This window comes from Ruditapes philippinarum, unplaced genomic scaffold (assembly GCF_026571515.1).
Source record: "Ruditapes philippinarum isolate M1 unplaced genomic scaffold, ASM2657151v2 ctg1273_1_1_1_1, whole genome shotgun sequence".
NCBI lineage: Eukaryota > Metazoa > Mollusca > Bivalvia > Venerida > Veneridae > Ruditapes > Ruditapes philippinarum.
The window spans coordinates 73564-99986 of record NW_026865545.1 but is presented as its reverse complement, the minus strand read 5'-3'; the positions used below and the strand labels follow the sequence as shown (position 1 = coordinate 99986).

Genomic DNA, 26423 nt, shown 5'->3' with positions numbered 1-26423 from the left:
AGTTCAACGTCTATTATTATAGACGTTCAAATATGAATTTTGTTCAAAACAGCTTAAGTTTTATAAATACATATGACAAGTATATGTGCTAGGATTGACAATTATACTTTTTCTTTATTTAAACGCATTTTGAGCTCCACACCCAAAGTGTATGTGGTTTGTTGTAGATAATTGTAAACCTCCCACAAAGAGATTCTTTGATCCTATGCCAAAAATTTAAGTCCTTTAAAGGAGGTCAGTAATGTCCAAAGGCAGGTTTAGATTGAACACTGTCCCTATTGACGGTGAAGAGATGTATTTTAGACTTGTCGCAATAAATTCATTTAAGAAAGTGCCTTTTAATTTTTTACAGGGTTCTTTCCTTTGGGAATGCCCCCGTTCCTTTGACTTTGTTCACAGATGATGTCAACACAGAAATCTGATTTCCTTGAAAACTTGAAAATCTAATAACATTTAACAATGATGATTTAAATGCACATTCTTCGAGTATAGCTGAGCTGTTTTATTTTTGATGCGACTGCAGAATGGCCGTTGTTCAGATGCAGCCTCAGTCTAGGAAAAAGACAACATATCAGATGTAGGCTTTATCGTTCTGGAAAATTGTAGACATTTTGTCACATAGTCAAAGTGCACTGCACATAACTGAGTTATTGACAGGTATATTTTAGATAGCCTTAAAACCAAACACGCATAAATCGAGGTGATAATATTTCCGCTTTCCAGCCAGTTGTAATTCAGCCAAATATCCAGTACAACAAGTAACAAGAATTTGTAACAGAATTACCAACGTTCCCCGCCTCAGGGAAGTTTTATTTAATTGTGCCATTTCAAAAAATTTAGGTATGGATGTCAGGACTTTCAGTCCAAAATTATGATCCATGTCAGATCTGCAAATGCAACAATAAATTTATTAAAGAAATAAAATGAAACATGAAATTTAAAAATCTATCATGTTAAGCTTTGACCTCTAAGTGTAACCTTGACCTTGGAGGTAGGGATGCATGTGTTCTGCATGTTATATCGTCTTATTATTGTTACTATTTGTGCCAAGTATTTTTAAAATCCCTTGAACAATGAAGAAGTTATAGATCGGACACAAAATATACCCTATGACAGACTACGTTAATTTTTGACCTCTAAGTGTGACCTGGAAGGTAGGGACCCATGTTTTGCGCCTGACACAGGTGTTACGCATGGCATATCATCTTATCATTGAGACTAATAGTGCCAAGTATTTTTAAAACCCTTGATCTATGAAGAAGTTTTGGACGGGACACGAAATATACAATATAACATACTCTGTTAATTTTTTACCTCTAAATGTGACCTTGACCTTGGAGGTAGGTGAATGGTTTTTGCGCATAACACATCGTCTCATTATTGTAAACAATTGTGGCAAGTGTTTACAAAATCCCTTCAAAGATAAGAAAGTTATGGACCGGACACGACATATACCTTCAAATAGACAATGTTGACCTTGAATGAGCAAGTACGACCATGACCCTGGAGGTAGGGGTCTGGTTGTTGGGCATGACACATCGTCTTATTATAAAAATCATATGTGCCAAGCTTGATAAATGACAAAGTTATTGACCGGACACGAAAGTGTGACGAATGGACAGACGGACGGAGCCTATTTCTGTATCCCCCTTTTTTCTCCGAAATATTGGGGACAAAAATGCACCTACAAAGTTCTTTACTAGATATCTCGCTGAAAACTGTCATGACTTTCTTGTCCTGATGAGAGAACCACTAATTATACAGCAGAATGATTAGATGAACAGTTTTAAAAATCACTCGTTCATGCGTGGAGTATGTTCCAATATGGTTCAAATGATGAAGAAGTTGATAGCAGGATAATACTGCATGTTGACTTTGCTTCCTCATTAGGTGTAAAGCAAGCTGTTGTTTTTAGTCCTGATTTGATTTATTTGTACTTCTTATAAATCATTTCTCGGAGCTTAATATAAAAGTATTTACTTAAACTGGTAGAAAAGGTATGCACGAAGACCTGACAAGATATATTCCAGTACAGAGAGTAAAACATTCAGTGTTCTGCCTTCACAGCAGCAGTGAAGTATCATACTTTCTGTGGTTATGATACCTGTTCTTCCTTCCGTAGCATAGGAAAGAGGAAGGCTTTTCAGGTAATGAGTAAGCCTGTTAATAATCTTAAAAATCTTACTGACCTAGGGAAAGATCTGGTACATCCAATTCATGCTAACACTGCTGCATTTAAGTTTGTTGGTCTGTTGTAAAGACATCATTGCACCTCCCTCAATGTTCTTTGATCATCCCGTTTCTTTGCAAAAAGGGGGTCATATCAAGGAAATGACAACCAACAAATGTACAATCCACAGTTTATGACACAACCTTCAGCCGTACCTGAACTTTTGAGTAACCATGTATATACTTGTTCTAACCTTTGCAGTTATGATCGTGTTTGTTAGGGCAATGAACAGCCATGTACCATAAAAGCCTGGTCTTGCAAAGGGGTTTTACAAGGGCAAATCCATTTACCATGTTGGCAAATGTTGAGACAAATGATATTCGTGATGATGGTTAACCATAGTGAAATTGAAAAAAAAAACACTTAAGTGTTACATTGACTGTGGCTTGACAATAATTACAATATCTTCTTTAAATGACTGTGTCATGTACGTATAGAAAGTTACTGTAGAAAATAAAATTGAAAACCCTTTAAATTTTATCAAATTGAACCACTGATTTTTGTTTTGGTTTTGCTGAATTTTTACATTTATATAAACAAATGTATCAATGTTTATATACAATATACACGTAAAAGAAATTAGTTAACAAATAATGTTACTGCTTGTTTTTACACTCTTATATGCATGTACATGTTTGAACTTTCATAATGCTTTTATAGGTTTTGAAATAAGATATTGATTCATTCAAAAAGAATGTAAAAAAATCCTAGTAAAGCATCTCTTTTAATTAAAATAATAAATACAATTAGTGTCAATTGATACATTTTTTGACTGTATCTTCTACGATTTTTCACATTATCATTAAATTTGACGCTGCTTTGATTCAGAAAAGTAGTAAAATAAGTTTTAAATTATGCAAGCTTCCTTAAAATAATGTTAAAGGGCTGATACCATTTGTTAAATTCAAAATTTGCAAAAGTATAGCTTAAAGAATATTTCTTGAAATATTTCCATGATGGCGGCCATCTTGGTGGCCATCTTGGATTTCTTTGATCGCCATCATTTTTGCCAATTTATACCGGTGGTTTCATATACTACAGACACTAATGAACATTTTGGTAATATAATATCATTGTTGCAATGACTGTCCAGGTTCATCATTTTCTAGGTCCCGATTGTCACCCTACCATAAGCACCGTGGTCCTGCTGTGCTTTAATTTCCAAATCTCACTGCTGTGCCTTAAAAATCACCTCAGTGCTTGTTTTTAGCTCACCTGTCACAAAGTGACAAGGTGAGCTCTTGTTATTATCACAATTCGTCCAGCATCAGTTCTTCAGTTGTCCGTCCGTAAACTTTTACTTTAAACAAGATCTCCTCATAGACCACAAAGCCAACTTCACAGGTGGTCACCTTTAAAAATTGTTCAAAGAATTTGATCCATGCAGAACTCTGGTTGCCATGGCAACCGAAAGAAAAACTTAAATAATCTCCTTTTAAAAAATCCAAAGTGCTAGAGCTTAGACATTTGGCATGAGACATCTTCAAGTAGATGTCTACTAATGTTGTTCAAATAAAAGCCATGGGGTCAAAATTGGCCCTGTCCTAGGGTGTCGTTTGTTTTCCATATATGTAGATAGGAAAAACTTCAATGATCTTTTAAAGAATGCAAATAGCTAGAGCTTAGATATATTGCATGAAACATCTTCTAGTGAGTGCCTACCAAGTTTGTTCAAATAAAAGTCCTTGTGTCAAAATTGCGGGCCGGAGGGGGGACGAGTGTATAACTGGTTATTTCTGCGGGTGCAAATATTTGCGTTTTGGGACTGAAAATGGGTATATTAATTTTGTGAATTAAATTTCTGTGTTTTTCATCAAATTCGTTTATAAAATTTAATTTCTGTGTTTTTCTATTAAATTTTTGGGAGTGGGTTCTTTGAAGAGAAAGGTAAAGTGTCAAGTATAAAAAGTTTGTATTTCATATGATAAAATATATCCATATAGCGCATCTAAAAATACAAGTTAAAAGCAGAATGTTTAAAATATATAGTAAAATTATAAATTTGTTGCCCAGACTTTAGGCAAAAATTAACTTTCGGTCTCCTTTAATGTCCATGTGTACCTCATGTATCCACTGTGTCCCCGAGGTTCTCATGTCAACAGGCTTGAGACTGTCGAATGCGCAGTCAGCTTTAGCCAGTTTCTTAGAAATACATTAGCATACCGATTTAAGCTTATCTTTAACAATAATTTTACACAGATAAATTCATGGGCTGAAGCTTGTCAGTGAAATTTGGTGGAACATAAAGAATTTCAATTTGATTTGTGTATTGAATAATTCAACAGGTAAATTTAGGTGACATTTAACAGGGTAAATTGAATATAAAACTACAAAATATTTGCGAATTTAATTTTTGCGGTTGGAAGGGACCCGTTAAATATTGCAGAAATGAGCTATCTGCAGAAATAACCAGTAATACGGTATATAGGAAAAACTTAGAAAAATCTTCTTTTAAAAAATCCAAATAGCTAGAGCTTAGATATTAAAGTGACATTATGCCCATTCAAGGGTATATAGTGAGTGAACGGGTGAAGATCAAAATAAGTTTTCAGTTATCATTTTGCCATAAATCCTTTCAATTTAAAAATTAAGTTCGCATAAACACACAGATCCAAATGAAATTTCTGTAAAGATCCATTAGAATTTACCTGTAATGCTTAGTTTATAAAAAGAGTGGGACAGTCTTTTTAAATTTAGGCAGATTTATAATTTTATCCTAACATTTTCCAATAAAACACCATTTTGACAGTCAATCTTTTGAAATATAAAGTCAATTCAGCTCAACATGACTATGAAAATATGAGCATAATGTCTCTTTAAGCATGAAACATTTTCTAGTGAGTGTCTAATAAGTTTGTTCAAATAAAACCAGGGGTGGGTCGGGGGGGGGGGGGGTCATTGGTTTTCCTTATATGTTTGTAGGAAAAACTTTACAAAAATTTCTTTTAAAATATCCAATTAGCTAGAGCTTTGATATAAAGCATGAAACATCTTGTAGTGATTGTCTACAAAATTTGTTCAAGTAAAAGCCCTGGGGTCAAAATTGGCCTTGCCCTAGGGGTCATTGATTTTCCTTATGTTATATTAAGTATAAACTTAATAATCTTACAATCTTCTTTTAAAAATCCCAAGGAGCTAGAGCTTTGATATTAAGCATGAAACATCTTTTCATGGGTGTCCACCAAGATTGTTCAAATAAAAGCCCTGGGGTCAAAATTGGCCCTGTCTGGGTGGGGGGTCATTGATTTTTCTTATATGTATATAGTAAAATTTTTAAAAATCTTCTTTTAAAAAACTTAAAGAGTTAGAGCTTAGCTATTAGGGATGAAACATTTTCTAGTGATTGTCTACCAAATTTGTTCAAATAAAAGCCCTAGTGTCAAAATTGGCGGGGCCCGGGGGTTATTGGTTTTCCTTGTATGTATATAGGAAAAATATCTTCTTTTAAAAAACCCAAATAGCTAGTGCCTAGATATTAAGCATGAAATATCTTCTTATGGGTGTCTACCAAGTTTGATCAAATAAAAGTTCTGGGGTCAAAATTGGCCCCCTGTGGTTCATTGAATTTCCTGATATGTAAACATCTTTTGGTACTGCTGTTTCCCTTAGCAATAGCAATAAGTAATGTTTTTACACATGCACTATTTAAAATACAAATATGAACTTTGTGATATCATGTTAAATTTAGATTTAATATCTCCTTTTGTTTATAGTTTACAATATTACTTGTTCCTTGTCCTTGGGAGTTTTTATTTCAGCTGAGCAATTTCAGGGCCATCATGGCCCTCTTGTTAAACATTTCCACAACTTTTATTATATTTTTATTTAACAACATCTAAATGAATAACTGCATTTATTTATTGTATCCTTTTAGATGTTGTTTTTACATTACAGGTTGGTGATATTGTACAAGATATTGTAGACTCTAGTATTGGGTCAACAGTTATTGGTCGTGGATTTACAAGATTAGTTGTTGAAGATGTCATACGGAGACTACTCAGAACTGGAAGTAAATCATTTCTATTGTGTGTCAAACATAAATAAGTGCCTTGGTTACATACCAATATTAAACAGGGAGTAATTTGGTTTTCCTGATATGTAATTGTAAACCTTTAAAAACCTCTTTTTTAGACTCCATGGGCAATTGATTATTGTCCTGAAACATCATCAGATAAATCTCTACCAAGAATGTTCAAATCATGTCCCAACAAAATTGGCATGAAACATTATCTTGTGGGCCAAGGTTTTGCTGAAATTACGGCCTTTGAAGTCAAAATTACCCTGCCCTGGAAAACATGGTTTTCCTTATAAGCTTTTTATATTTTTAATGGAAATGTATGCATGAGGTTGAAATTGCATGTGTAGGTAGTTTACCAAAAAATGCAAGTTATATCAAGCTCTTTAGGATAAAAAATTGGTCCCATCTTTGGGGTCACAAAATTTACATAAACTTACAGCTAAAAAAACAACAACAAAAAACAGCAAGAACAATTTTAAACCTTCTTGTTCATTACTGCATGGCCTTCAGCTGCCTCATCTTACATTTCTGGCATGTTGCATGCTATAAGAATCTTACACTAACGATATCTATCTTGAGAGTAAGCGGTAACGAGTTTCCGCTAAACAGTTACCTGATAGTTAGATATTCCCGTCTGTATTAATAGCCAGTGTTTGATTTTTGGCCTGGTTGCACCGGCGGGCGGGGAAAATATTTTCTTAACAGTTTTCTCAGCAACTATCACAGCCTCTTGATATTTGGTATACAGCATTAAGACATGGTCCCTAACAGTGGGATTCAAATTCAGGTATGTTGTTCATCAACTTTCTATTTACTGACCTAGTTAAATTTAGACATTAATGGTGAATGATAGGAAATTGATATTTGATATACAGCATTAAGACCTGATCCTATACGGTGGGATTCAATTTCAGGTCTGTCAGTCATCCACTTTGTGTTCACAATAATGACCAATGATTATTATCCTACTATCTTAGATTCAGTCTTTCAAATATGTTCCATTTGTAAATTTCAGTGTTTGAAATCTAAATTTTGCATTCATTGCATGGAACATTGTTGTCCTTTTGTTAGAGTAATAGCTCTTTATATACATTGCTTTGGAGAAACATTTGTAATTTTAAGGCATTGTAATAAAAAAATTGATTTGTATATTTACAGAACGAGTTACTGCTGACAGTATCATTTGCGAGATTAACAAAGAGAATGTAAACATTGGCGTCCAATTTTCATGAGGAAATATTTTAACACCTGTGCTTAGAGATCATGATAAAAAACAGTGTATAAACATTAAAAAGTAACATAGGACAAGGTGGGAATACATTACTGGGAAAAAGATAGAGATTCATCAATTTAGTAACAGATACATTAAAATACAGACAAATATCAGTGATATATGGATATATCGATATATACTCCTAATTTCTTGTGTATAATTCACTTTCATATATGTTCTGTTCATACAAATGTGTTTTGTCCTGTTCATTAATGTCCTTTGCAGGATATTTTCTTACCATTTTTTTGTCATCACTGCTATGAAATGTGTCCATTATGTAACAACAGCTAAGTGTTAGACATGGCCACCTGCTTTTGTTTTGGGTGAATTCAATTATCATAATTCATGGACATTTAAATAATGTTTAACAATTATCGATTTTTTCAAAGGTGGGGGCGTCCGTGGCCGAGTGGTTAAGGTCGTTGACTTCAAATCACTTGCCCCTCACCGCTGTGGGTTCGAATCCCAACAGGGACTTTGGATTCTTTCATGTGAGGAAGCTATCCAGCTAGCTTACAGAACGTCGGTGGTTCTACTCGGGTGCCCGTTCGTGCCTGAAATATGCACGGAAGGGCACCTGAGGTCTTCCTCCACCAGTAAAAGCTGGAACGTCGCGATATGACCTATACTGTGACGTAAAACCCAAAACAAAACAACAAAATTTTAAAAGGTGTATCAATTGTTGATCAACAGAAAAATATCAATGATATAACAATATTGTTTCTATCGTTGACGGCTCTAAATTAGAATATACTCACATAGACTAGGTCCAAAAGTTGGAAGTCAGAGACTGCAAAATGTCTTACACTGGAAGTCACATTATATAGGTAAAGAAGGAATTTGGTTATATTTTGGAAGTACCAGGTCAAAATCAGAAGTTAATGACTCCCAAACTTTCTGGAATGGATGCCCTGTAGAGACACTGAAATGAAAAGATGATTTTAATTTTTGGTATTTTCGACTGATTTGATATACTTACTATATAATACTCTGTTCTTCACAGTTCAGGACCCCATTGGAAATAAGCACACCAGCTTAATGGGCTATCCTTGTAACCATAGATCACTTTTAAACAAAACCTTTGTATTGAAATTTTATTGAAATTCTTTTATTTCTTTTATGTCATGTTTATCAGTAACTTTAAACAATATTCTGTGATAATTATGATTCTGACTGTTGTAGTCTTAATCTGAAATGTGATTTTATTAATTTATTTATTTACTTTTTTTTGTAAAATACATTCTTTCAATGCCTCATCTGATTTCAGTCATTAACTAAATTTGTTTTATTTATTATTAATATGAAATGATATTTTAATTTGGATAAACTGTTATTTTATATATATATATATATATATATATATATATATATATATATATATATATATATATATATATATATATATATATATATATATATCTTATTATGTAACTGTGATCTATGTTGTTGCTAAAATAAAATAAATAAATAAATAAAAATCACAGATAAGTATTATTAGAAATCCTCTAGTTTCATCTAGTAAATCTACTTTCAGGATTTTCCTGATTTATTGGTAATATGTGAAAAGACAGTTCTAAATAATGGCTTAATTCATTCAATCAAATAAATAAAAATAGCAAGTTTATAGAATGATAATTTGTCAAATAAATGTCATTTCTGTATTTCGAATGTTTATAGAGTGAAATGCCCTAGTATATTTATATTAGATACTATGTTCTTGTTAATTTAACGTATACAAAGGTATGCAACTATTAGGCCTACATTGCAAGATATGATCATCTAATTGTATAGTAAAGATGCAAATGATGCTGTCTTTCAAATTGTTTTAACTATTCTTATATTCTATAGATATTTTTGTAGTGTATAAGTTAGGAAGAATGTCTAACATGAATTGTTTGTTTATAGAGTTAACATCATAGATATAATGCAGAAATATATATTTATAAAATAATTGTAGCATTTCAGTAAGACGATATCTGATAGTTATATAATGGGTATAATAATGTGTTATATAATATGTATAATAATATTCATATCATTGTTAAAGACCTCGTTGTAATTAGCAGACATATCTGAAAGTCATTTAATGACTATAATTATGAACATTGTTAGAGGCCTTGTACTAATTTAGCAGTCATATCGGACAGTTATATAATGACTATAATAATGAACATTGTTAGAGGCCTTGTACTAATTTAGCAGTCATATCGGACAGTTATATAATGACTATAATAATGAACATTGTTAGAGGCCTTGTACTAATTTAGCAGTCATATCGGACAGTTATATAATGACTATAATAATGAACATTGTTAGAGGCCTTGTACTAATTTAGCAGACATATCGGACAGTTATATAATGACTATAATAATGAACATTGTTAGAGGCCTTTGTACTAATTTAGCAGACATATCGGACAGTTATATAATGACTATAATAATGAACATTGTTAGAGGCCTTGTACTAATTTAGCAGACATATCGGACAGTTATATAATGACTATAATAATGAACATTGTTAGAGGCCTTGTACTAATTTAGCAGTCATATCGGACAGTTATATAATGACTATAATAATGAACATTGTTAGAGGCCTTGTACTAATTTAGCAGTCATATCGGACAGTTATATAATGACTATAATAATGAACATTGTTAGAGGCCTTGTTACTAATTTAGCAGTCATATCGGACAGTTATATAATGACTATAATAATGAACATTGTTAGAGGCCTTGTACTAATTTAGCAGTCATATCGGACAGTTATATAATGACTATAATAATGTACATTGTTAGAGGCCTTGTTCTAATTTAGCAGTCATATCTGACAGTTATATAATGACTATAATAATGAACATTGTTAGAGGCCTTGTTCTAATTTAGCAGTCATATCGGACAGTTATATAATGACTATAATAATGTACATTGTTAGAGGCCTTGTTCTAATTTAGCAGTCATAAGATGACTTTAATTTTTGTTTGGTGTTTACATCACCTGAAGGACCACATGCTCAAGTTTAGCAAATAAGGCTCACTATTTAAATTTATGATTTTAATTTTACTTTAAAAACTTTATATACTTTTGTTCTCTATCAATTTTTTTAATGATGGGATTGACTTCAGGTTTCAAATTGTTATCATAGAAATGTCTGTTAAATTTTTATTGACATCGTCACATGCATTTGATGTGGTGCAAAAATATTAAACATTTAAGTGCCTTATTAATACTGGTGCATATATATATATTTATATCATAATTGATTTGTTTTCGTAGTTTTGTCTTCCTTTACCAGTATTTTTTATGTCCAGTATTTAATTATTTGACCATCATTGTCTCCTCTGACATTTCTTGTTATGTATTTTTTGTTATGTTGAGATATACCATATTTTATATATTTTGCATTATGTTCAATTTCAGCATTAATGCAAATTTTTATTGTTTTGTAAAAATTTGTTTTATCATATGTCATGTATCATTATTTTAGTTATTTTTTCAACTTTGTTAATTTCAAGCAGTCTATTTTAAGAATAATGAGTACTGTTCTACTAATCTCCACCTAAGCATCAGTACCGGTATTTGTTTAGTTTTTTGTTAAAATTTAATGTGCTATTTATGTCATACATAGTTCAGATTCAAATTTCACTGGTGCATTTTAACTGTTTAGATTTGATGTTATTGTGTCTTATTAAAAGTCCATTTTTTACACTGGCTAACACAGGCTAAAGTTTTGCTCAATTTTTGGGTTTGAATTTTACCTGCAAGCTAATTGAAATTTAAATCAGGCTATCAGTTAAAATTTGTATCTTCTTAAGGTTCTTGTTTGGCAATGAAGTACTGAAATGATGTGATGCCTGTCTCACCCCTTGTTGCATTTAACTGTTTTTGTTTGGAAAATTTGAATACTGACCTTTCTTAATGACTGAAGTTCAAAATTTGTGATGTTAAAAAAATTTGAATTTGAAACATTCCTACATTATTATCTGTTATTTTGTTTTTATAAAGTTATTTTTAATAAACAGATCAGGACTGTTCATTTTTATACAATGTATTTTTATGTAAAATATATTGTTTTCATATACAAGCATATTTTCTGTGATGCCCATATTGTGATCTATGTTTGTTTGAACAAAAGTAATAGTTTAAAATCAAAATTTAAAAAAGAAATAAAGTGATAACAATAAGATTGTTGAAATATATGTTGTTGATATATTAGCTTGTCTGTTTCAAAGAAAAGGTTGAGTTGTATTTTGTTTCTTTGTTTTTAATGACCCTAGTTATGTGAGGTAAATGTTAGAATATCTATATTGTTTAAGAAGATTTGTTATAATTTATAGTTCTTTAGATAAATACTTATGTTGTAGAAATAAACAAAACATTGATTTGATATGAATTATACACATACATCTTGATGATTATTGGTATATAAGTTGTTTATAGGTTATATAACCCAGTATAGATTGTTGTAGGCTTATTTCAGACATAAGCCAAGTATTATATATAACAAATTCATTTAACCATATAACCTTAAATATATAGTCTACGCAATTGTTCTTAAGCAAATCCTTAAGCAAGCTTCATACCATTTTCTAGGGATGAGATTCATAAAGATTCATTTCAAATGACACCAAAGATCAGATTTCTACATGATTAAATTCAACCAAACATTCCATTTATATGTAATATAAGTATCATATATTTGTTTTTATTATATAATCTATAAATAGCTTTGAAATGCCTTTCCCTTATTGCCTAACAAATAACTTTTTGTAAAACATAACATGTCAATATAAGAGTATATTCACTGTTTTTTTTTTGTTGTTGCTTTTTTCTAAAATAGATTTTCAGAGTATATTCACTGGTTTTTCTTCTAAAATTAGATTTTTTTGAAATCCCCTGAAAGACGCAAGACTATGACATGATGTCACACTAAGTTTGTTGTAATTGTTCTGAAAAAAACGTTGAGTGACTCTTAAATAAGAGTCAAATTAGACAATTTTAGTTACCGTCTTTACATTTTTTAGAACAAAACAAAGATGCGTGCCAATGCGCTCATTTAAAAATGGAAAAAGAAGACCACCCGAAAAATAAAAGATTTCCGACATATGCAATGGAAGATTTGATAAGCCATATAAAAGCAATTTATAAATTATATAATAAAAATAGATATGTACTTTTTAGCTGGTGAATATAATGTGATATGTACTGAAAAATTAATATTGACCTCGGCTATCACCTGGGTAAAAAGTCCATATTTGTATAATATATGATACTTACATTACATAGAAAACAAGGGCAATATATATATGACACTTTACAACGTTATGCAATAACTTTAATTCAGCGCAATAAGTTTTATGCAGTCTTTTATTATTTTTATTGGTTCTGCACATGTTTTTAACCAGCACACTTTAGTGCAATTTGTCTTTGTTTATTTATTTCAAAGCCAATGAACATTCCAAAATAGTGCAATTCCAAATTACAATATTTTTAAAAAGGTAAATTATTTAGGTATATTGGTTACGAAATTATGACATATTAGATCTGACTAAAAAATTATCAATGAATTTCATAGTTATCTTCTTTGTTCATATTTGATAAATTAAGGTGTTTTAAAAATAAAATAATCTTGCATGTATGAGTTATTGAACCTATAATGCATCGTTGCTTTGTTAGTACTTTTATTGTTTTGATATCATTTATGTATTTATATTTGATAGTAGGTATTGGTCTGTTAAACTGTTAACCTACTGAATTTTGTTAATCTATTTTACCAGCCTCCATTTTTTTTAACTGTCCATTATCAATTTGGGAAATGAAAACAAAATATTATAATTAACGAACAGTGTAGAGTCTTGTGAGACTACTGGCCTGACTGGTAAATGGTGGCAAAGACTAATAAATTTTGGTTCCACCTGATCACACAAATAGCTAATCAAATTGATAGTAATTTTGATCTGTTTTAAGAATCTTGAATATACTTCCACATTTGCCAGATCTTGTCCTTTTTATAGTCTCTTTTTTGTAATACTAATTATGTCCTTGTTATAAAATTGGTTGCGGGGCTGGGTAGGTTAAAGTTTGTTACCCCTGTCTGTGCATGTGATCAGAAAAGATATGAATGCTGACTATGTCGAAAGGTGAAGGCTTTAACTTTATGGGTGTTCAAGCTTCAGGTTTGTTTTCTACCCATGAAAGCTCTCTTTTTCTATATAAAGGCAATTGAAGTAATGCTTAATTCAGGATTTCCAATTTTTCTGATATTTTTAACTTGCAACCATGTAATTAAGTTAATTCTCATATTTTCTAAAGGTAGTGAATTTCTAAAGTGGAATATTATCATTAATTTGTACACATTGCTAGCATTTGTAGACGATGCATTGTGTAAAAAGTTTATGTTATTATATAAAAGGTCAAGGTCACAGCATGGGTTAAGCTCACCTGTCACAAGAAAATTCCAATATTTCGACACTGATCCCGATTCCCGATATTACAGCTTGAATTCCCGATATTTAAAAAGAATGCGGCAAAACCATGTCTAATTAACCTATTTTAGTGAGTGGGTATTTTTTTTTGTTTGTTTAGGAATTACACAATCATGGAGGCAAAAATGTGGATTTAATTAACGGAACGATTCTTGCATTTATTTTGAGTCTTCTACTTATGTTACGTTATTTAACTGTCTGAGTCTTATGTTCATGAATAGTTGTTGCATGTTTTCAAAATTTTGTTTGTTTGTTTGTTTCATTTGACGCCTTTTTCCAACAGTATTTCAGTCATATAGGCGGGTAGTTTCAAATAGCTTGTGTTTTAAATTATTAGCCATTATTGTATGACTGAAAAGACAGATATAATTATTATACCCCCGCACAACAAAGTTGTAAGGGGGGTATACTGGAATCAGCTTGTCCGCCCGGCTGTCCGGCCGTCCGTCGGTTTTTTCTTGTCCGACCAATAACTTAAGATTCCTTTGACCCACAGTCTTCATATTTGGCATGGAGGTTAGTCATGATTAGTAGATGACCCCTATTGATTTTGAGGTCACCAGGTCAAAGGTCACAGGAAGACTTGACTTCAAAAAGCTTGTCCGCCCAATAACTTAAGATTCCTTTGACCCACAGTCTTTATATTTGGCATGGAGGTTAGTCATGATAAGTAGATGACCCCTATTGATTTTGAGGTCACCAGGTCAAAGGTCAAGGTCACAGGGCCTTGACTTCAAAAAGCTTGTCCGCCCAATAACTTAAGATTTCTTTGACCCACAGTCTTCATATTTGGCATGGAGGTTAGTCATGATTAGTAGATGACCCCTATTGATTTTGAGGTCACCAGGTCAAAGGTCAAGGTCACAAGGGCCTTGACATCAAAAAGCTTGTCCACCCAATAACATAAGATTCCTTTGACCCACAGTCTTCATGTTTGGCATGGAGGTTAGTCATGATTAGTAGATGACGCCTATAGATTTTGAAGTCACCAGGTCACAGGGGCCTTGACTTCAAAAAGCTTGTCCGCCTAATAACTTAAGATTCCTTTGACCCACAGTCTTCATATTTGGCATGGAGGTTAGTCATGATTAGTAGATGACCCCTATTGATTTTGAGGTCACCAGACCAAAGGTCAAGGTCACAGGGGCCTTGACTTCAAAACGTTTGTCCGCCCAGTAACTTAAGATTCCTTTGACCCACAGTCTTCATATTTGTCATGGAGATTAGTCATGATAAGTAGATGACCCCTATTGATTTTGAGGTCACCAGGTCAAAGGTCAAGGTCACAATACCCAATAACTTAAGATTTCTTTGACCCACAGTCTTCATATTTGGCATGGAGGTTAGTCATGATTAGTAGATGACCCCTATTGATTTTGAGGTCACCGGGTCAAAGGTCAAGGTCACAAGGACCTTGTCAAAAAGCTTTTCCCCTCAATTGCTTCAGAATGCCTATCCAGAGTGTATTGATTTTGACATTTTCACATAACTTAGCAATGCACTGGCTTAGTAACTTTAGATTTGGCAGGGAGGTTGTCCTTGAGTTCTAAATGGTCATTGTCGATTCTGACAAAGTGGTATGCGGGGGTATTCACGCCATGACAGTGGCAGTTCTAGTTTAAACTGAAAATAATGAAATGTGAAAATGTGACTGTTTTAGAAATATTTATGACTACACTTATTTATTTATCTATTTATTTATTATTAATATTGATTTACAAAAAAGATACATTTAATGATTTTGAGGGTGATATAGATTCTTTGAACCAAATGTGCCAAACACGCATTGAAATTCGAGTCAATAAAAAATCCAGTTTTGAGCCTCAAAGTCGAGCTGAAAATCCAGATTTGGCCCATTTCATTTGTCACATGTATGATATAATATAATTGCCAACATTAAGTTATTGTTTTATTGACTTGTTCTTGCCAGTTTTTTACATGAAGATTTTTTTACTTTGTTAGTGTATTAGTCTGTTAAATGGCAAATTTACTTGAGATTGTATTAGTATAAAGAGATTCTTATTTTTTCGATATCTGGAAAAACTTAACATTTAGATCTTTCGCTATAAAATAACATTTAGATCTTTCGCTATAAAATAACATTTAGATCTTTCGCTATAAAATAACATTTAGATCTTTCGCTATAAAATCATTATGCATGCTGCATATTAATCAATTTGCTTGCTGCTTTATTATTCCCCCACTTCGAAGAAGAGGGGGAATATTGCTTTGCACTTGTCGGTCAGTTGGTTCGTAGACCAAATGGTTTCCGAGTGATAACTAAAGAACCCTTAGGGTTAGGAACTTCAAACTTGGTATGGTGATTGGTCATGACCAGTAGATGACCCCCATTGATTTTGGGGTCAATGGGTCAAAGGCCAAGGTCACATTGACCTTGTAAGCAAAAACGGTTTCTGATCAATAACTAAAGAACCCTTAGGCCTAGGAACTTCAAACTTGGTATGGTGATTGGTCATGACCAGTAGATGACCCCTATTGATTTTGGGGCCAATGGGTCAAAGGCCAAGGTCACATTGACCTTGTAAGCAAAAACGGTTTCTGATCAATAACTAAAGAACCCTTAGGCCTAAGAACTTCAAACTTAGTATGGTGATTGGTCATGACCAGCAGATAACCCCTATTGATTTTGGGGTCAAAGGTCAAGGTCACATTGACCTTGTAGGTAAAAACGGTTTCCGATCAATTTACTAAAAAAGCTTAGGCCTAGGAACTTCAAACTTGGTATGATGATTGGTCATGCCCAGCAGATGACCCCTATTGATTTTGGGGTCAAAGGTCAAGGTCACATTGACCTTGTAGGTAAAAATGGTTTCCGATCAATAACTAAAGAATGCTTAGGCCTAGGAACTTCAAACTTGGTATGATGATTGGTCATGACCAGTAGATGACCCCTATTGATTTTGGGGTCAAGGGGTCAATGTCATATTGACCTTGTACTTAATGACGGTTTCTGACCAATAACTCATTAACTCAAGTTGCCTTGGTTGATATTTATATATTAAACTAAAAATGCTTTTGGTATACACATTTGAAGGTCTTATGTAATATAACAACTTGGCTGTCATTAATTAGGCCTACATGATTCATAAAATTTATGCATATATTATTTGGTAAGATTTGTAATAACTTAAATTGCTTCACACAACCTATGGGGTCAAAATTATTATTACCTTGTGACTAGTCATGACCAGTAGATACTAGATGACTGATAACCCTTATTAATTGTTTGTTCACTGGGTCAGAAGTCATGCATAATAACCTGATGACATGACTAATTGGCTGCCGATAGGGGGCAAACATGTTTTACAAACAATTCTTGTATATTTTTTTAGGAAAGGGGTTTAATTTATTTTTTTCATCATTATGGAGCAAGTGTCAAAAAGGAATTGAAATATGTTTCTTTTGTAAAAATATCTATTTTCATTGAAACAAGAATAAGTGGATATTAACTCTTTATTTGAAAGTTCTCCAGTGTAAATAAAGAAAGTTAAATGAATGTCACCCTTTCATGGTTTCAGAAAATTATTTTTATGTCGTTTATCTAATATAAGAAAAAAATCATGAAAAACTGTTTTCTTGTTAAGTTTAATGATATAGATAGATCTAGTCCCATACTTGTTAATATATTTATATTAATTATAAATCAATGGTCGACAGTTAAATAATGAACAATTTTTGTGAACATGAAAAGTGCCATAATACTTGTATTTATTGACAAGCCTTTATATCTTTTAGCGGGTATTTGTTATTTCGTTGTTGTTTTTTGTTTTGTTTTTTTTTGCATGTAAGATTGTAATGTATTTCAGAGTGAACCCCAGATGTGTGTGAAAATATAAGAGTTGGTGTTAATGAGTGAAATATGGTATGATCACGCATTCAAAACAAACAAATTTTTAATTTGTTTCATGTGTTTAAGACATTCTTACTGATTTTGTAGCATAAGGACATGCATTCTCACATATGACATCATCAAATCATGGCAACACAATATGTATAATTCTGTAAATTTTTACTAATTTTGTTACCTTGTTATATTGATATAATTATGCAAATTTTCTTGTAAATTAGGCTAATTTTACTCATGATGGAGTGTATTTCTGACAATATTTCCACTTATGTAAGATTTATTCTTTTTCATCCATATTTAGATCTGACTGTGAAATTATCAAAATCAATATCCACCAAAAAGCATGTAATAAACAAGCTTTCTTATTTCTTTGGAACTCATTATTTGAATAAGAGAAAGAAACATTATTGAACAATCAAACAAAAGGCAACAATTTTTCAGGAGATTATTTTAAGGTATCAATGTTAAGACAATTTATATACACTGAACAAAAGTTCTAACCGATCACCCTGAGTTTTCGCTTATATATGTAAAAGAATAATACCAATAGATCCGACTTTAATTTTATTTCGAAGAGAATGAACACATTGAGAATAATAAAATTATAACATTTTTCTATTTAAATAATACTTTATCGATAATTTTTGAAATAATATTTTTATGAACAGCCACTCACCTGTCTGATAGAGGCTCCATCATTCAACATTCAAACTGCTACGGCACGATCCTGCATCAACATTCCTGCCATGTTTTATGTTTTTTCACTAATAAAGTTAACAAGAATTTATGCAATGTAAAATTTAATACTCACCACGCTCTGCACGAACATTTCGTGCCAAAATGTGTAAACCGCGCCCTGTCTCCCGCGTGAGTGCATGGAACCGTATTAAATTATTTTTCTTTCCACAAATCGGTAGAAAATGACACAAAAATCACCTCTGCAAAATTTTATAAGGATCTATTGACCCGCTATAAAATAATCAAAATTTAAAAAGTGATCGGTTAGAACTTTTGTTAAGTGTTGTTAAATTTATATACATTTATATTTATATACATTTGTATATAAGAATGATAATTGTTTGCAGCTACACAAGATGGATACAACACTTAATATTTTAAATGTCCAAACCATCATTAATTTTGTATGACACAAAAGAAATTTTTTCAATTGAATTCATGAAGTTATTCCAATGTTTAAACTAAAACATTTATTATATGAGTTTATTAAACACTTTGTTGTGACTTGGAATACTTCCGAGATTGTGATGATTATTTAGTTAATGTTGATGTATTTAAATGATGTATTATTCGTGCTTACAATAGAAGTAATTGTGTTGAAAAAAATTATACACTTCATTTCTGTTTGGAAGGTGATGTTATCGGGACCAATTGTATAGGCCCAACAACTACAGCATCAATACATACCAATTACATGTACAGTATTATATAAGGTTGATGTCATTTTAGTAAATCAGAACCAAGCACTTTAAAAAAATGTGTAAAGAAACAAATTTCTTGATTGCCACACAATTTAATTTGAAAATTAAATACAGCGATTCTCTTATAATTAATTCAAAGGCATCAAATTACTTTGACCACTGAGATGCAGCATTCCATTTCCCTAAGTTCAGTAGTGTAGCACGACAATAATCTTGTTTCTTAGGGATTTCAGTATGCATGAAAGAATCCCTAATAACTGTTGTAGAATCTGCTATTGCAAGAATATTATGGTCGGGTGATAGCCTCAATCATAGTGCGGTTCGAGAAATCCAAGCTGGCGTCCAATATCAAAGTTATCACAAAGGATTGGGTCATGAATCTTTATTGAATGATTTTATTCAGATTTATATCTCCCCTTCAAAATATGAACTGAAAAGAATAAATGAATATCTTTTTAACCTGGTACCTCGCTGATCATTAGTAAATGTTTGTACTTTGATTTTAATATGGTTGTTAAGGATATTATTACATTATGCCTATGGTAGTCACAGAGTTGCATTCCTTACATATTTTGTTTTTTTGATATGCATACAATCATTGAAGAGACCAAAGAATAAAAAAAACACTGTTTTTTACGTTATAATGTATTTATATTTGTGTTACTGTAAAATATTATTTTGATGTGTATGTGTACTTTGTATGCATGACTGATGGAGATTAAAGCATAAAATGAATATTTGAATCTTGTTTTACTTGACTTTATGAACCACATTTAGACAGCAATCCTCACTTCAGTGTCCTTGTCTAGATTTCTGGTGAAAAAAATTGTGCAGTAAAACAAAATATTTTTATAACCATAATTGAAAATTCTGATATTTTCATAAATGTGGTATCCCTATGCTCACAAACTTAAGTTCCCTTTTTATTGCTTTGAAAAAAAAAAGTGAATTAGCCTAAGAGCCAAGGGCCATTTAATCAAAATTTTTGTCCAAATCTGAAACTTACACCAGAGTAAGTATAAAGTCTCTCCTTTACAAAAATCCAAATCTTACAAATTTTTGCTTTCACAACGCTTCAGAATCCAAGATGGCGTCCAATATGGCTGCCGATTTTATGCAAAACTAGGATATATCTTATTATGGTAAATTTTTCAGCAAAAATTATGCCGTTTTCAATAAAAAGAAGTGCAAACATTTCAGAAATAATCAAGTTATGATTAAATGACATGAAATATATAGCTTTTTGGGTTTTTGTCTCAAAATGCGCAAAATATCAAAGAAAAATGCCTATTTTTTGCATATTTTTCTATTATGGTTACCTAGAAATAACAAAAATATTCCAAGTAGCTCGTTAAATTCTAATATTGTTTTGTTTTTCATAAATACTATGTGCGTTTCAAGTTGTTATCATAAAAAAATGCAAGGAATTGCATAATTTGTAAGTTTTATACTTGATTAAAGTGGGTGGGGTAATTTCACCCCAAAATCGGAAAAATACAACATTCGCCGAAATATGTAAATTTTATTTCTCTGCTTTTTTATTTTACTTTATAGGTGATTTCATACAATTATTCTATTTTTTCATGCATCTTTATTGTTTTTAAGTTTTTATAATACTTATTTCACGGTGGGTGGTGTAAAATAAAAAAATGCACATATAAATATGTGTATCGAATTACAGAAAGCTACCGGACATATCGAAAGGTACTTAAATTTCTTAAGTTGACTTAATAAAGAAATAAATTAGTTATCTAAAGCATGGAAATGATATAAACCATTTTTTGGAAATTAAGGTATATTTTGTTATGTAATTTTCAACTTCAAATTATTTTTCCTGATCATACTCTTTCGCCACACTTGTTGTTCAACATAGATGCAGGCATGCATGTGTTTTGACTGTTTATAATTAAATCCGATTTGAAAAAAGTGTTTTATGCACTAATTCTCATTTGTATGCATCTCTTGTTCTTAAGTTGTTCTTGTCTTTCTTAAAGTATAGTGGTCTAGGTAAAACATAAAAAGAAGAGAAGAATGCACACTTAAATATATGTATCAAAATACTGAAAGCTACCGAGAAATACCTAACTTAACCCAGATTATCTTATGTTGCCTTAAAAACACAAAGATATAAGTCATTTATATCAAACGAAGATGACATAAATATAAATGTTCATACCAAGGGGTATTTTTGTGCCTTTAATTACCTTTGACCTCAAGATTTAACAATGTCATATTCTGACCTTAACCACGGCTTTGCTTTTCCTTTCCAAATTATTGCTTGGACAAGAATAAAGATGTACGAATGAGGCGTTCAGACATATGTACAGACAAACCATTCTATCACACCTATGCTCCCCACTTGTTTAGTTGGGGAAAAACAACTGAAGAAATTCATCAAAAGGGTAAAACAACACTAAATATTGCGATTTTAAACAAAGTAAGAACACAAATACTCTATATATTCGTACAGTAAGAGTTAATGATTCTTTGAGAAGCCTTATATATGATGGTTTTAATGAAACAACTGACTGAATTATTTTTATTGACAAAGTAGAAAGACAAATCGAGGTATAATATCAAAATAATTTTAGTTTAACCATCTTAGCAATATCCAGTTTATTTTTGTAATTTGAATGTTTCATATTTTAAAGGTTTCTCTAAATAATCTAATTTTATAGGACTGCTGCAAACGTTATCCGTAAAACAGTTTATACTTATGTTATACTACGGTATTGCAGATATAAAGCAAACGGTAATTGAAACAAGCCTACTATTTGTTTTTAATAGAATATTCCAATCCAAGTAAATAATATATCATATAAATGGTATTTATGGTATAAAGCTAAGATGAAAGCAAAATAGTACAAATAATAGAACATTGTATTAGACAGATTTAAGTGTGAAGATAAAACATTCATATAACTGTTACAAGCTGGAACTCTTTAGACAGATAAATTTTAATATTCCAAACGAATGAATATATTAATGACACATTAAATATTTTAATAAAAATTTAATGTTCTAAAAAATATCTAGACCATTTACATAATCAGTAATTTTTTGACGTCTCTATGAGGTTGGATTTGATGTCAGTGCACATTGGTCACTTTCTAAGTCCGGTTTAGAAGGACGTCCTAGATGAAGTAAAGAATCTATATTGCGGGCACAAATTGTCTGACATTTGACTTTTAAACTGATGAAGATAACAGAAAATGAGCGAAGTAGCATAGGTTCTGCACTACACATCACCTTGCTAGTGTGAATATTTAAGCCAAATTTGATGAAAATCTTACCAGGGTTAGGGTTTGACATGAAATTGTCCGATACTTAACCTTCAAGAGTGCTCTTGGCATTGAAGCAGCACAGTGGTGACATATGCTACGTCATATTGTTGATGTAAACATTTGAGATTTCTTATTTATAGAGCAGACACGAAATTGTCTAACATCTGACCTTCAGATATGACCATTACCTTTTTAGCTCGACTTTTCAATAAGAATATGTAGAGCTATTGCAGTCACCCGAGCGTCGGAGTCGGCGTCGATGTCGGCGTAACCACTTATGTTAAAGTGTTTGTAATACCTCGAATATTTTCAAAGTCCATTGACATATGGCTTTGAAACTTTGCACTCCTGTTCAAAATCATAACCCCAACCTGTAGACAGGAGGAGATAACTATATCAAGCATTATGCCCCTTTTTCGGCTTAGAATTTACAAAAAAGTTTTTGTAATACCTGAACTATATTCAAAGTCCATCAACATATGGCTTTGAATCTTTGTTTGCACACTTGTTCACCATCATGACCCCTACCTGTAGGCAGGAGGAGGTAACTGTATCAAGCATTCTGACAGAAGTATGCCCCTTTTTCGACATAGATTTTGTGTTTTAAGTTTTGGAACACCTCAAATATTTTCAAAGTCCATTGACATAATTATGGCTTGAAACTTTTGCACACTTATTCATCACCATGACCCAAACCTGAGGAGGTTACTCTATGAAGCATTTTTGACAGAATTATGCCTTTTTTTCAACTGAGAATTTACATTCAAGTTTGCATACCACCCCAGATATTTTCATATTCTATTGACATCTGGCTTTGAAACAAGTTGAAATGCTATACTCTTCTTTGAGAGCATAGTAGGACTCTTTCCAAGGCCTTTAACTGTAACATGGATTTAAAGAAAAATTTTGCCCTTTTGTGAACGTAGGAAATTTTAAATATCAAGCCTCTTTTACTATCAAGCACTAAGAATAGTCGAGCGTTGCTGTCCTACCGACTGCTCTTGTTACCTTTAGTCAGTACAGCGACGGCATGGGTTATATGCATTGCCTTGCTGAGATAGATACATATTCTAGCCCAGTTTTAAGATAAATTTTCAAGGGTTAAGTATTTTAGGACAGTAACAGTTTTCCGTTATGGCCAGCGCGTTTCCCCTGAGAATGATATGCGCAAAGCAAGACGGTATGATGATAACAGTACAATGATGTGGTTCGACGATGATGACATTACAACAGTACGGTGGTGGCAGTACGACAGTATGTGACCACATTACGATGGTGATGTTTATTGTACTGTAATATTGTCAAATCGTACTGCCACTGTAGTACTATCACAATTGAACTACCACAACTGTACTATCATATTGGCACTATTGTACTGTTGTACTACCACGATCGTACTGTCACTATTATACTGTCACAATCAAACTGTCACCGTCGTACTGTCACCATCGTACTTCCACCACCATACTGTCACAATCGTACTGTCACCATCATACTGTCACAATCGTACTGTCACAATCATACTGTCACAATCGTACTGTCACAATCATATTGTCACAATCATATTGTCACCATCGTACTGTCACAATCATACTGTCACTATCGTCCTGTCACAATCATATTGTCACCATCGTACTGTCACCATCATACTGTCACAATCGTACTGTCACAATCATACTGTCACAATCGTACTGTCACAATCATACTGTCACAATCGTACTGTCACAATCATATTGTCACCATCGTACTGTCACAATCATACTGTCACTATCGTCCTGTCACCATCGTATTGCCATCACCGTACTGTCACAATCGTACTGTGCTATTGTCACTATCATCTCATCATACTGTCACAATCGTACTGTTACCATCTTACCGTCACCATCGTACTGTCACAATCATACTGTTATATTGTCATTATTGTATTGTTGTATTGTCACCATCGTACTGTCACCGTCCCTTTTAGCATGCCAAAACAAAATATCAACACGGAGAAAACATTGACTTTGTCATAAAAACATAATATATTTAAAGGCACGTTTCTTCATCTGACGACATGCTGAGTGACAGTTCGTTCTCAGAGAAAACATGTTTGCTCTAACGAAACACTGTAGACAAATGGCTCTCTGACATTTAAACTTCGCCACATCGCCTTGTTTAGGTGGACATATGAATCATAATGAAGTTTCAAGAAATCCTCCAGCTGGGGTATAGGATTGATTCACAGTGATAACAGTATAGCCCGAAAACTTACCATTAATGACCGGAAATGACCGGCTACTCATCCCCATTGATTTCTGATTCAGCAGTGAAAGAGAAAGACAAATGAGCATTAAACTTACATTCAGAAACTAATTGTCATTGAAAAATTACGCCCATGATTGAAGCAGCGGCCCCTGGATTTCAAATGCAATGCTTTTTCTATTGATGTAAGCGGGCAGACCAACCGCATTTTGAGGTTGGTGGTGGTGTATTATAATAAGTGGACCTATATTAAATATTGAATTCAATTTGATGAAATTTAGTTACAATTTAACCATATTTTTATTACCATTATATACTCACTAATAATAGTGATAACAGATAATTATGCCTTTTCTTGAAACCAATTTTATCATGGTCATTGCAAGAATTAGTGTATTTCATATAAAGATTAAAATAAATTAAAACAGCTGTTCAAAGGAACGTAAAACTTTTAAAATCAGCAATTACTTTTGTTAGTTAACTTTTCTTATTCAAGTTTACCAACAAAACTTTAAAACAAGTAAAAAACGAAAAACTTAGTAATGTATTCATATGCCACATTATTCTTTAAATCAAGATTGGACATTTATCAAGTTTTATTTGTTTAAATGGACTTGCCTTGTTTTGAATATAGAACTGTCCTCTGGAAATTTAAGTGATATGAACAAATAGATTGTGGACAGGTTAAAGTATGACTGACATGGCCTGATACTGATGGATCATCAATTCTTATGTTTTCTCAGCTAAAGTATGTATTACATAAAGCAAAGGAGCAGGCTGATATACTGTATAAAACTGCAAATGTTATAAGATTTATATCTAGGTAACATTTTACTCTTTCACATGTCTCAAATATAAAATGTAAAAATACATTTGTTATTTCAAGCCACACATTTACAGAATAATGTTATGAATTTACCTAAAATAATTGTTTATAACTTTAAATTGCAATTATGTATTGTTAAATAAACATTTTTTTGTTGGGTGGTTCCAATATTCCTACTTGAATAATGTTGAATCACCCATAGGATATGTTGCCTGCTTTTTAACTTGTCTTTTGACGTCTTATCTGTGATATGCAGGTTTCATAACCTCTGATCCCCTTTCAAAATTCCATTTTATTTAGTTCCGCCCATTGTTTTCTCGTTTAGGGCACATGCTTTTTATTACTTGGGGGACCATACGCCGCTTTTCATGTAATGGCACGGAAGTGTCACATTGAAGGTTCCATGATAACCGCCGTATGAACACATCTGCGGATGTTTCTAAATTCAAAACTTTACCATTTCATGTTTAAATGTTGAATTCTGCTTAAGCCGTTGCTACGGGGCGTGGACGGTAGTTTGCACTTTACAGTACAATGCCGTAATTAATGTTGACTTTTTTTATTTCATGCAAAACCAGAAAATTCCATCATTCAGGCCTCTCAGCGTCATATTTTTCTTATTTTTCTTAAATAAAATTAGATGTTCCGTTCAATCATCATATTTAAACAATAACCTTTTTGTTCAAACTAATTTTTTTAAAAGCGACACATTTTTGTGGCCTCGTTTACCTTACATTTAGTGTTATTATAATACTATTTGC

At 32.2% G+C, this 26423-nt stretch overlaps 1 protein-coding gene across 1 annotated transcript in view; it reads left to right on the top strand.

The window, feature by feature from the left end:
* The window catches only part of LOC132729482 (uncharacterized), a 112888-nt gene extending 105091 nt beyond the window's left edge, over window positions 1-7797 (top strand). Inside the window, exon 8 of the mRNA XM_060715257.1 lies at window positions 7407-7797. Coding sequence (XP_060571240.1) covers window positions 7407-7480 — 74 coding nt within the window. The 3' untranslated portion in view covers window positions 7481-7797. The remainder of the gene's footprint in view (window positions 1-7406) is intronic.
* The last annotated feature ends 18626 nt before the right edge of the window (window positions 7798-26423 follow it).